Below are 12,214 nucleotides of genomic sequence, written 5' to 3' on the forward strand. Positions count from 1 at the left end.
GCTACAGCAGAGATTTCTTCTTTTTCTTTTTCTTTTTCTTTTTCCTTTTTCTTTTTCTTTCTCTTTTTCTTTTTCTTTTTCTTTTTCTTTTTCTTTTCTTTCCTTTTTTTTTTTTTTTTAAATTTCAGGACTGCTTTACACTCTTAAGAATTATTAAGAACCCCCCAAAGAGCTTTTGTTTATGGAGGTTCTGACTATTGACATTTACCATATCAGAAAGTAAAACTCAGAAAATGCAAAACACGAGAACATACCTACAGGCACTCGTAATCAGTATGATGACACTATCCCTCGACAAGTAGGTTCTGAGAAGCACAATGCTTTTGAGAGAATGAAATTGAAGAGAGCAAGTAATATTTAGCATTACAATGAAAATAGTTTGACCTCTTGGACTAGCAGAAACCGCTTTGAGAACCACTGGGCTAGATCACCCAGGACCCAACAGGTGATGGGAAGGAGCCTGGAGTTCTAGGAAGGACTGTGGGGAGCTCAAACAGAAACAAAGAACCATTGGGGTCCTCCTGTGACCTGGGAGGTGACAGTAGTGTAGATGAAGGCAGTGGCAGTGGAGACTAGAGACCTGAGATGCTTTGGAGGAAGGACAGACAGCACTTATGGCAAATTGCAAGTGGAGGATGTGGGACAGTGAGGAGTCACAAGTGATTTCTGGTACTTGAGTTGGATAAAGGCAGCATTTTCTGAGTAGGGGAAGGAGAGAGGGAGGGTGGGTCTTGGGGACAGGCTCCAATTTGGACTTATTCAAGCTGTCTGTAAGGGCTCCAGGTGTAGATGTCAAGCAGACAGTTGGAGGTGCAGATTGGATATACAGGTAGAGCTGAGCGACTGGTTAGAGCCATCAGCAGGATGTTGTGGCAGGTCACCGTCTGAATGAAGCTGTGAATCTGGGGAAGGGGTGTGGGAACCAAGAGATAAGAATGCATGGTTCAGTCTCATAACTGCAACTAATCTTTTTCTAGTGTAGGAACTGGACTCTGCCTTGGGGTGGGGCCTCCTAGGAGTTGAGGGAACAGGCTTTGTTCAGATGGTGTGAACACGACTCAGTTAAGGGGTGTAGAAGCACCCAGAGTCTGCTTCTGGGGTATGTTCTATCCCTGATATCCTTTTTTTAGTTGTGAGCTTGCATTGATCCCCTCCCAGCTGTGATCTCTTCCCAGTCTAGAGTAGTTAAACAGTGCTTTAGGAAATTCCGTGTTTTGGGGTGCCTGGACGGCTCAGTCGGTTGAGCATCCGACTTCAGCTCAGGTCATGATCTCGCAGATCATTGGGCTTGCTGCTGTCAGCAAAGAGCCCACTTTGCATACTCTGTCCCCCTCTCTCTGCTCCTCCCCCACTTGTTTTTTTTTTCTCTCTCTCAAAAATAAATAAACGTTAAAAAAAAAAGAAAATTCCACATTTTGAGTTGTCAAGGATATGAAAACACTGGGAGAAAGTAAGCGGCAGCTCTAAAAGTCTTCCCTTCTAGGAGACAAGGAGCATCAGGCACTCTGCCTTCTGTGTCATGTTGTTATGTTTGTCTATTTACTTGCCTGTGTTTTCCACTCTAACCTCAGCAAAATCAAGAATTTTGTTTTAACTGGCTGTTTTATCAGCCCCCCCCCCCCCCCCCCCCCCCCCCCCCCCCCCCCCCCCCCCCCCCCCACCGCCGCAGCCTTTAGCACAGTGCTTGCATCAAATAGGTCCTGGGTATAGATTGGGTGGGCCAGAAGATGGGAAGATGCCCGGACAATGCAGAGATGGAGAATGGACATGTGAGTAGATGCAGAGGAGTAGATGGACACATGAATTGACGCCTGTATATGCTTAGGTGATTAAAAGTGCAGGATGGATGGATGGGAGGTTGCCTGGAGAATGCAGGGATGGAAGGTGGATGGATGGGTGGATGCAGGATAGATGGATATATTGGTGTATGATTCAGAGATGCAGGGTGGTTGGATGGATGTCTGCATGAAGCAGGGATGGAGGTTGGACGAATGGGTAGATGCGGGGTAGGTGGATGCACGGATAGATATATGCACGTATGAGTCAGAGATGCAAGATAGGTGGATAGGTGGCAGAATGGGTAGAGCAGGTGGATGGGTGGAGGATGCAAGATGGATAGATACATGGGGGCAAGATAAATAGTAGAGCAAAGAAAATGGCTGATGCTGAGACAGTGTGTTGGACAGCTTGCCATTGGTCTCACCTCTAGGCTTCTACTTCCAGAATGGTCAGGTTCTAGTCATGCTCCAGACGGTTGGTTTAGAGCAGTTCTGGCTGGATGTTCCCACTTCAGTCAGCACACAGGACTCCATAGAGTCATTTAAGGGGCTTGAACCATTCCCAGGTAGATGAGTGCCAGTGCTAATGTGAAGACTGCACTCTACTTCAACTCCTGAGGCACGAGGAAGAGGAGGACTGTGTTCCTTCTGCCCGTAGCATGTCTCTGGGTCAGGATTCCGGGTCCAGGAGATCTGGCCTGCCCACATTGGCTGCAGCCTTTTCCAGCCCTCCGCAAGGAAGACAAAGATAACATTGAATAATAAGCAAAGGACTATGGAACCCTTCCCAGAATTTTCTCAGTAGTTTATCTCTTTATTGTTCAAGAGGCTCATCAACCCCAATAGTTTAATTTTTTTTTAATAGACCTTGTTCTGCATGTGGATATTATTAAACAGTTATTTGATATTATCTCCAGCCAGATTGTGTTTTAAGCTTAGCAGAGAATCTCAAGATGAAGTGGCTGTGACCCCATCTCAGGTGTTTTTTACATGCTTTGGCTTCCCAGTACTACCCACGTTCCTCCTTAATTACAAAGGAAAAAGCATCATATGACCCTGAGTCAATTACAATGCATACTACATTGTGGGAATTTGGAGGACCAGGCCTTAAAACCTTGACAATGCCAATGCTGTAAATTGCTGGACTTTATTTCCTTCACTGTCCCAGAGCCCTGGGGGGCCCAAGGAAACAAATCATCTCCTGCCTTCTAACTATGGGTCACTTCTCTGTAGATCCTGCAAGGCCTTGTTGACGTCCGAATCCCTCATAACAACTTCTACCGAAAGCGTAAGTAGTGCCGTTTAAGCTTTTTGCTCGTGACAAATGAAGCTTTATGGGTGGCTGGCTCTTCTAGTTTACATTTATGAGACTTGGATAGTTTTCTGGAGCCCCTTTGATAGTTTTCTGGGGCCACAGAAAGTGGTGGCCTGGACGCAATGCCTGTCCCTGAACTCTGCAGTGGGTACCCAGCATGTGCTCACTTTGTTTTCCTTTTCTGAAGTGTTTTTGGAAATCGTCAGTGAGAAGTCAAGATACTCCCTCCATCAGAACATGGACAAGATCAAGGTCCCAACGCAGATCATTTGGGGAAAACAAGACCAGGTATGTAGTGTGTCCCTGGGGCCACCTGTGCCAGTTGCACTGGCCTTTGAGGAAAAACAAGGGGTCATTTATAAAGTGAGCCTCATCGGCTGGTTTCTGATACCAGCAAGAGATGGAACACGCCTGGGTCAGGTGCTGATATTTATGAGGGATGTCATTCTCTGAGTTGAGAGCAATGACATTGATCTTTTAAAATGAAAGGCAATTTAAAATCATTTTTACAGATTACTTTTATCAAAGCCATGTAGCCTCATAGTACAAAAAACTTTATTTTTTTTAATTTTTTTTTTTTAACGTTTATTTATTTTTGAGACAGGGAGAGACAGAGTATGAACAGGGAAGGGTCAGAGAGGGAGACACAGAATCTGAAGCAGGCTCCAGGCTCTGAGCTGTCAGCACAGAGCCCGACGCGGGGCTAGAACTCACGGACCGCGAGATCATGGCCTGAGCCGAAGTCGGCCACTTAACCGACCGAGCCACCCAGGCACCCCTACAAAAAACTTTAAAGAGTACAAAAAGGTAGAGGCACCTGGGTGGCTCAGTCTGTTAAGTGTCCAACTTTGGTTCAAGTCATGATCTTGTGGTTCAGGACTTCTAGCCCTTCATTGGGCTCTCTACTCTCGGTGTAGAGCCCACTTCGGATCTTCTGTCCCTCTCGCTCTCTCTGCCTCTCCCCCACGCACACGCGCGTGTTCTCTCTCTCTCAAAAATAAACAAACATTAAAAAAAGAATACCAAAAGGTTTCTGATGAAAATTTGATCTCTTTTCCATCCCACATTCCAATTCCCATTTCCTTGAGGCAGTTCTTACTGTCTTACATTTATTTCTTAAATTTTCTTAGGCAGATATTGACAGCAGCAAATATTTTTTACTTAGTTGTGACTATCTCTGTCGCGACTACTGAGCTCTGCTGTTGTGCAAAAGCAGCCATAGACGATATGCAGACAAGTGACCTGGCAGAGTTCCAATGAACCTTTATTTCCAAAAACAGGCAGCGGACCATTATTTACTTACTGCTATGCTAAGCATACATATACATACATAGATAAGTTTTATCTGTAAGTTGTTCACACATGCTATATGCACTGTTTTGCACATTATTATTTCATATATGTAGGAATTTATGTATCTTGGAAATCATTTCATACCAGCCCACACAGATTTACTGCTCTATTTTTTAATATATATTTTTTTATTTTCCTGACTTTTATTCATGTATTTAAGTAATAAGTTTTTCTATACACACACAAAAATGATAAGACCAGTGGTTAAATCCTGCTTTTTTTTCTTAATTTTTTAAAAAGTTTATTTATTTTTGAGAGAGAGAGAGAACAAAGTGGTGGGGGGGTAGGCAGAGAGAGAGGGAGACAGAGAATTCGAAGCAGGCTCAGTGCTGTCAGCACAAAGTTCAATGTGGGGCCCAAACCCATGAATTGTGAGATCATGACCTGAGCTGAAATCAGATGCTTAACTGACTGAGCCACCCGGGCTCCCCACATTCAGGAATTTTAACACTGATGTGATGCCTTTGTCTAATCTACCATCCATATTTCAAATTCATCAGCTGTTTCAACAAGGTCCTATATGGAATCCTTCTCCTTCTCTTGCTTCCCTGAACTAGGATCTAATCCAGGATCACATATTAAACGTCATGTCTCTGCAGTCTCTTTTATTATGGACCGATACCCTACTCTGTCATTCATGGCGTTGAGATATTTGAAAAGTATAGGTCAGTTATTTTATGAAATGTTCCTTAATTTGACTTTGCTGTTTCCTCATGATTAAACTCAGGTTTTGTATCACCACTGGAATAGCTCATGCATGGTAAGATTTCACATCTCGGACACACAGTGTCCTTCTGCCCATCCTCATGATGTTAATGTTGATTGCCTGGTTAAGATGTCTCATTTCTTCATTGTAGAGTTACTGTTTCTCTCCTTGCAACTGATAAGGAGTCTGTTGGAGACACTTTGAAATATCCTGTTCCTCATCAAACATTCCCCCCCCCCCAAGATTTACCATCTGTGAATGATTCTTGCCCCAAGCAAAGTTTACATTCTTCTTCTTTTTTTTAATGTTTGTTTTTGAGAGAGAGAGAGAGAGAGAGAGAGAGAGAGAGAGAGAATGTGCAGGAAAGGGGCAGCGAGATGGAGACAGAGGATCTGAAGCAGGCTCTGTGCTGTCAGGGCAGAGCCCACTGTGGGGCTCAAACCCACAAGTTGTGAGATCGTGACCTGAGCTGAAGTCAGATATTCAACCATCTGAGCCACCTACACACCCCTTTTCTTTTTCTTCTTTAAGTTTATGTATTTATTTTGAGGGAGAGAGTGAGTGGGGGGAAGGGCAGAGAGAGAGATGCAGAGAAAGAATCCCAAGCAGGCTCTGCCCTGTCGGCACTGAACCCAACACAGGGCTTGATCTTGTGAACGGTGAGATCATGATCTGAGTGGAAATCAAGAGTCAGACACGTACTGCCTGAGCCACCCAGGTGCCCCTATGTGATTCTTGTAACAGCTGCATAGTACTCCATTTTGTGGCTCTGCCACAGTGTATATAATTAGTGCCCTACTAATGGTCATTTAGATAATTTCTAGTTTTTTGCTATTAAACAGTACCTCAGTGAACATCAGTACAGGTATGAGTTTGTGGAGTGTGAGAGCATACGCAAAGTGTGAATTCTTTGGTGTGGACCCACTGGGTCAAAAGGCAAGTGCTTTTTAAAATTTTAATAGGTGTTAGGAGTGCCTGGCTGGATCAGTCAGTAGAACATGCAACTCTTGAAGTCGGGGTTGTGAGTTTAAGCCCCACGTTGGGTATAGAGCTTACTTTAAAAAAAATTTTTTTTTTTTATAATAACGTTTTAATAGGTTTTATTAGATGGCTCTGTATTAGTTTGCTGGGATAGTCATAACAAAGTACCACAAACTGGGTGTCCTAAACAATAGAAATTGACTGTCTTAGGGTTCTCGAAGCTAGTAGTCCAAGTTCAAGTTGTCAGCAATTTGGTTCCTCCTGGGAGCTGTCAGGGAGAATCTGTACCATGCCTCTTCCCCAGCTTCTGGTGGATGCTGGCGATCTTTGTGTTCCTTGGCTAATAGATATCTCACCCTGCTGTCAGCCTTCATCCTCACATGGCATTCTCCCTATACCTGTGTGTCTCTGTGTTTAAATTTTTGTAAGGGGGCCAATCATATCGAGTGAGGGGTCCACCCTGCACCCTTATGACCTCATCTTAACTAATTACATTTGCAACAACCCTATTTTCAAATAAAGTCACCTTTTGAAGGATTGGCAGTTGGTACTTCAAGATATGAATTTTAGGGGGGACACAAGCGATAACAGAGCCTCCATACTGATTTATGTTTTTTGTTTGCAACTGTTCTTTAGAAATTGTATCTTAACTCAGAGTTCTTCTAAAATGTAAAGGAAGAGGAGGCAATGAGAAATGGGGCCTTTCTTTTTTTTATTTTTTTTTAATGTTTATTCAGTTTTGAAAGACAGAGAGAGAGCACAAGCAGGGCTGGGGTGGAGAGAGAGGGGGACACAGAATCCGAAGCAGGCTCCAGGCTCTGAGCTGTCAGCACAGAGCCCGACACGGGGCTCAAACTCATGAACCGCGAGATCATGACCTGAGCTGAAGTTGGATGCTCAACCTATTGAGTCACCCAGGCGCCCCAGAAATGGAGCCTTTCTAAGGTCAGGATGGTCTCCTGGAAGGAGAAGCCAGGACTGTGTGCCCAGCACATGGGGGGAGGGAGCGGTGATAGCATCAGTGTGCAGCTATCCCAGATCGGCCAGGCGTGTCAAGGATGTATAGTGCAGGGAGGTGGGCATGGAGAGGAGGGAGGGCTCACGTGATCTCTTCTGCAGCAGCCAAAGGACTAAAAGACGCTTTGTGTACATCTGAGGGGAGAAGCAGGACACAGAGTAGGCCAGCAGGGGCTTATTCAATCAGAATCAAGTTAGAACAATGAAGGCCTTTCTTCATTCTAGAAACCCCAAAGGTTATTTGGGGCTCTCAGGGACCAACAAGGGGACAATGCAGAAACCAGGTTGCTGGGCTTAGACAAAGTCTAGGTTCCAGCCCTGCCTTTGCCCTGTATTGGCCCGTGACCTTGAGCAAGCCACTCAGCCACTCCAAATCCTGTGTTTCTCTTCTACTAGGGTGAATGTGAGGCTTAAGTGAATACATATGAGGGTGATCTTTCTCCAGTTACACAAAAATAAGTTGTTTATTACTCATGTCCTTTGCCTGTGATAGTTGGCCTCTGGCTAGGGTCCAGAATTTCTTCCAGGACTCTGGAGTCCATTTTGTTCTGAAAAAAGAGCATAACGTTCCATGGGCCTGCTATAAATACAATCAGATCTTCTGTGTGTTCTATGGACCATCCCCAGGGCAGAATCCAAATAGCAAAGGCTTTAGGGGCCCTTTATTTCATAGCCTTTTGCTTCCCAAGCATCTGGCTCTTTTCCTGCTCTATCACCAACATTTGGTGTCACTGGCCAGCCCCTTCCAGGCTGAATGCAGTCTCCCTGTTCTTTGGACCCCTGTAGGTTCCGTAGCTGCTGTACTGTAGACTGCAGGGAGCTATGCACATTGTTGTTTATATCAGTCATGCCCCCTGGATTTGGCCAGTATACAGCCTGCACAACTAAACCTGAGAGGATTTCTGCATAGCAGTTTAAGTATTTCCCCTCTGTGTTCAGTCCCACGGAGTGGGAGGGCCTTGTGGAAATACACAAGGTTTATTACTATTCATGTCCCTTCATCCTGCTAGCACAGTGCCTGGTATGCAGGAGACCCAGAGTACACAGTGAATGAGTGAGCAAGTTAGAAAGTAAATAGGGGCGCCTGGGTGACTCAGTTGGTTAAGCATCTGACTCTTGATCTTGACTCAGGTCATGATCTCACAGTTTCGTGGGTTTGAGCTGACAGCACAGAGCCTGCTTGGGATTCTCCCTCTCTCTCTGCCCCTCCCCTGCTAGCACTCTCCTCTCTCTGGCTCTCTCAAAATAAAAAAATAAACTTAAAAAAAAAAAGATGCCTTATTAAAAAAAAAAAGTAAATAAACTAGCAAAGGGACAAACCCACTAACTGACTGCCTATGCATTTAAGTCAGCTAACAGATTTATATTGAGCACCTAGTATGTGCCTGACACCATATTAGACCCTGGGAAAATAGCAGGGACCAAGACAGACAGGATCCCTACCCTCCAGCAGCTTATGGTCTACTTACATTATCATGCCTGACAGGGCTCAAACTAAGGTTAGATCCTATCTTTATAATTTTTATATTTTATTCATGATGGATCTTTTTGCATTAATGTTTGTTTTAAATACTGCATTAAAATAATCTTCATCTTGGGGCACCTGAGTGGCTCAGTTGGTTAAGCATCCAACTCTTGATCTCAGGGTCTTGAGTTCGAGCCCCACGTTGGGCTCCACCCTGGAGCTTACTTAAAAAAATAATAATCTCCATATTGGTGACTGAGTTTTTTGGAGCCTGCTTAGGTTTTGTGCCCAAGGCCAGTGCCTCACTTTCTTCACCCTAATTTTGGCCTTGGCCTGAAATGGGATGGATGAAGATTGTTTGACCATCTGTATGAATGTCTTGCCCAAGAAACAGCTGGTGTGGTTCCCGTAGACGTGCATGAGGGTCCACACAGCTGTTACTGCATGTACCTCTGAGTGACTGTAGGGAATGCTGGATTTGGCCAGCATAACAGGGTCAAAGCTAGAGGCTCATGTGGGTATTTTTGAGCTCTCTGTAGGATATTCAGTTGGGAGTTTCTACTTTTTCATACTTTGACCAGTTGAGTCCACTTGCATTTGCTCTGGGTATTTTTCCACAGAATCTGGACTTTATTTCTGCTCAGACAGGTGCCACGGCAGCCTTACCTGTGAGTGAGGGGAAGACAGAGGTGTCTGATTCCTCTGCAGGGTGCCCCCCTCACTAAGCTCCCCATTAGCTGCTCCTATTTGTGGCCCCGGGGGTACTTTGCTGTGCTCTGTGCCTTGGCTGAGGGATGCTTGTCGCTCCACTTCCTGGGTGGAAAATCTTGGTTCTAATGGTCTGGATTGATGAAAATGAAACTCAAAAACAGAAGGCACTTGGGGAACCTGGGTGGCTCAGTTGGTTGAGCGTCAGCTTTGGCTCAGGTCATGATCTCGTAATCTGTGGGTTCAAGCCCCGCATCCGGCTCTGTGCTGACAGCTCAGAGCCTGGAGCCTGCTTCAGATTCTGTGTCTCCCTCTCTCTACCCCTCCCCAGCTTGCACTCTGTCTCTCTCTTTCAAAAAAAAATAATAATAATAAGTATTAAAAACAATTTTTAAGGAAAAAAGAAAACAGACAGCACTTTAGTTTGTTGTGGGTCCTGCTTTTGTGTTGAGGATGAGGGGAGGGGTCCTCTTGCGTGGGATGAGTCGAAGGTGAAAGCCATGAAAGGGAATGAATGCAAATCTGAGACTACATAGGGTGTTGGGGAGGAAACACTGGATTGGTGTAAATGGCCAGGTAACCTAGAGCACAATGAAATTAAATGCCTTATTGGGAAAGGGTCAGCCCTGGAGAGTGGTGGCTTTCATATCAGAAGAGCGTTCCCCGTTATTCACAAACTTCAAGGCCTTCAGTCACACAGCTCTGGGGACCCCCAGAAGACCTTCAAAGAGATACTATTCCCCCATCTCCAGCTTGGGATAATTAGCATTCACCTCTTGCATCTTGTTTATGTGTCTTTCCCACAGCTGAACTGATCATGTCCATCCCTAACATAGCCCCGCAGACCCCCACTGCTGTCAGATGGAGGCCTGAGCCCCAAGCATGGCTGGGGGAACAGGCCCCTCTTCCCTACCCCATCTCTCCACCATGCACTCCCACTCCCTGCGTGCCGTGTCTTAGCACCAAGCTAACTGCCGTCTCCTGCTCTTGCCATGATGTGCCCCCCTGTCCCGCATCATCCATGAATCCTCCTCCCTTGTGCACTCTCAGCTCCCAGGATGCTCTCCCAACAGAACCCTCGCCTGCTGACCAGTCTGGCTTCCCTACCAGACCAGGCAGGGGCTGTGTATTTCCACTTTAGTAATGCTGGCAGTGACAAAACTCCTAGCACCAAATTGCAGAAGAAAACGTGAGGCATGCAGTCATATCTGTCAGAGGGCACAAGCCCCGACACCGAAGTGATTTGATCCCACAAATCACCCCTGCCAGGCTTCAGGTGGCATTCCGTTCCCTGAAAGCGTGTACTCAGGCATCTGAGTCTTTTCTATCTGGTTTCCTCTCTCGTCCTGCCTACAGGTGCTCGACGTGTCTGGGGCAGACATGCTGGCCAAGTCGATTGCCAACTGCCAGGTGGAACTTCTGGAAAACTGTGGGCACTCAGTGGTGATGGAGAGGCCCCGGAAGACAGCCAAGCTCATTGTCGACTTCTTAGCTTCTGTGCACAACACAAGCAACAACAAGAAGCTGGACTGAGGCCCCACGACTGCAGCCTGCATTTGGCACTGAGCATCTGCCCCCATCTCCAAAATCTGACGCGGCCACCACTTCTCAGGGATCCTGCCCTAAACGCGGTCAGAGAGCCAGCGTCCCTGAGGAAGCCAGTCCCCTATCCCCAGTCTCGACAGATCCACAGAGCTTCGGAAGCCACGAGCAGATCTCCAAGATATTTTTCACAATGTAGAAACTCACATGGAACAAAATTAAGAAAACCCAGCCATGAAATCTACCCAGAAGTCTTCAAGTTCATGTTGCAAAGCGGCTGCCTTGGACCCTAATCACCGAGACCGTTTTCTTTCAAAACATCCCTCACAGACTGAGACTCGAGGTTTTTCTGTTGCTTCAACATCCTCCCCTGCATGGTCAGTGGCTGTTTTAGGAGCATTAGTCTCCATTTGCCGAGCCCCTCTTGTCTATGTCTAGTTTAAGTTTTATGTTAGAGACCCCTATATGAATGCAGTTTGTCAGCTGCAAGATCAGGGAGGGAAACAGCAAGCTATGAAAAATATTAACATGCGAGGAGGGGTGTGTTTCCACTGCTAGCCCTCCCACCTGCCAGAGCAGTGGGGACCACAGGTGGGTGGTTTGATGGGCCCCCACATGTCAGCTCCATCACGAGGGAGCCTAGAACAGTCACAGTGCGAAGAGCACCCGGCAGGGTGGGTTTCCTGGGAATAACTTATTATTTTTAAAAATAGGACTAATAAAGCAATAATGTTCTACACATCTGTATCTAAATAATCAAACAAAAGCACCTCGTGGGCCTCGTGTCTATCTTGCTGTGCTACTGAAGACCCTTGGGTGTAAAATACTAGTTTGTTAATGAATTCTGTGAATTCTGTGAACAGTAATGTGATTGAAAATAAGTCTAAACAGCTGTAAAAGTGATCACAATGACATGACATAAATTTAATAAATCTAGATCAGCAACATGCAGACAGTTTCCATTCCTAAGCTCCTATTTAAGTGCAGTGTTGGCAGATTTCGTGTCAATTTTAAAAAGGGCGTTTTGTTTTGTTTGTTTTAAGGCTTATTCTAAGGCATTGGAAAGCCTGGTTTGGATGGGTTATTAGTTTTCTTTTAAGTCTTATTTGCAATTTTTATTCAAAATTTTTTATTGTTCATTTATTTTTGAGAGAGAGAGAGAATGCGTGGGGGAGGGGAAAAGAGAGAGGGAGACACAGAATCCAAAGCAGGCTCCAGGCTCTGAGCTGTCAGCACAGAGCCCGATGCGGGGCTCAAACTCACAGACCACGAGATCATGACCCAAGCTGAAGTCAGACACCCAACCAACTGAGCCACCCAGACATCTCTACAATTTTTATTCAGCTGAA

General features: G+C 45.5%; 1 protein-coding gene across 2 annotated transcripts in view; it reads left to right on the forward strand.

Moving 5' to 3' along the window:
* ABHD6 (abhydrolase domain containing 6, acylglycerol lipase) overlaps positions 1-11,816 on the forward strand; it is a 53,212-nt gene extending 41,396 nt beyond the window's left edge. For both annotated transcript variants that reach the window (XM_043587762.1, XM_043587763.1), the window contains exons 8-10: positions 3,012-3,066; positions 3,281-3,381; positions 10,680-11,816. In XM_043587762.1, coding sequence (XP_043443697.1) covers positions 3,012-3,066; positions 3,281-3,381; positions 10,680-10,856 — 333 coding nt within the window. In that variant the 3' untranslated portion in view covers positions 10,857-11,816. The remainder of the gene's footprint in view (positions 1-3,011; positions 3,067-3,280; positions 3,382-10,679) is intronic.
* The last annotated feature ends 398 nt before the right edge of the window (positions 11,817-12,214 follow it).

The sequence above is a fragment of the Prionailurus bengalensis genome, chromosome A2 (assembly GCF_016509475.1).
Source record: "Prionailurus bengalensis isolate Pbe53 chromosome A2, Fcat_Pben_1.1_paternal_pri, whole genome shotgun sequence".
Classification (NCBI taxonomy): domain Eukaryota; kingdom Metazoa; phylum Chordata; class Mammalia; order Carnivora; family Felidae; genus Prionailurus; species Prionailurus bengalensis.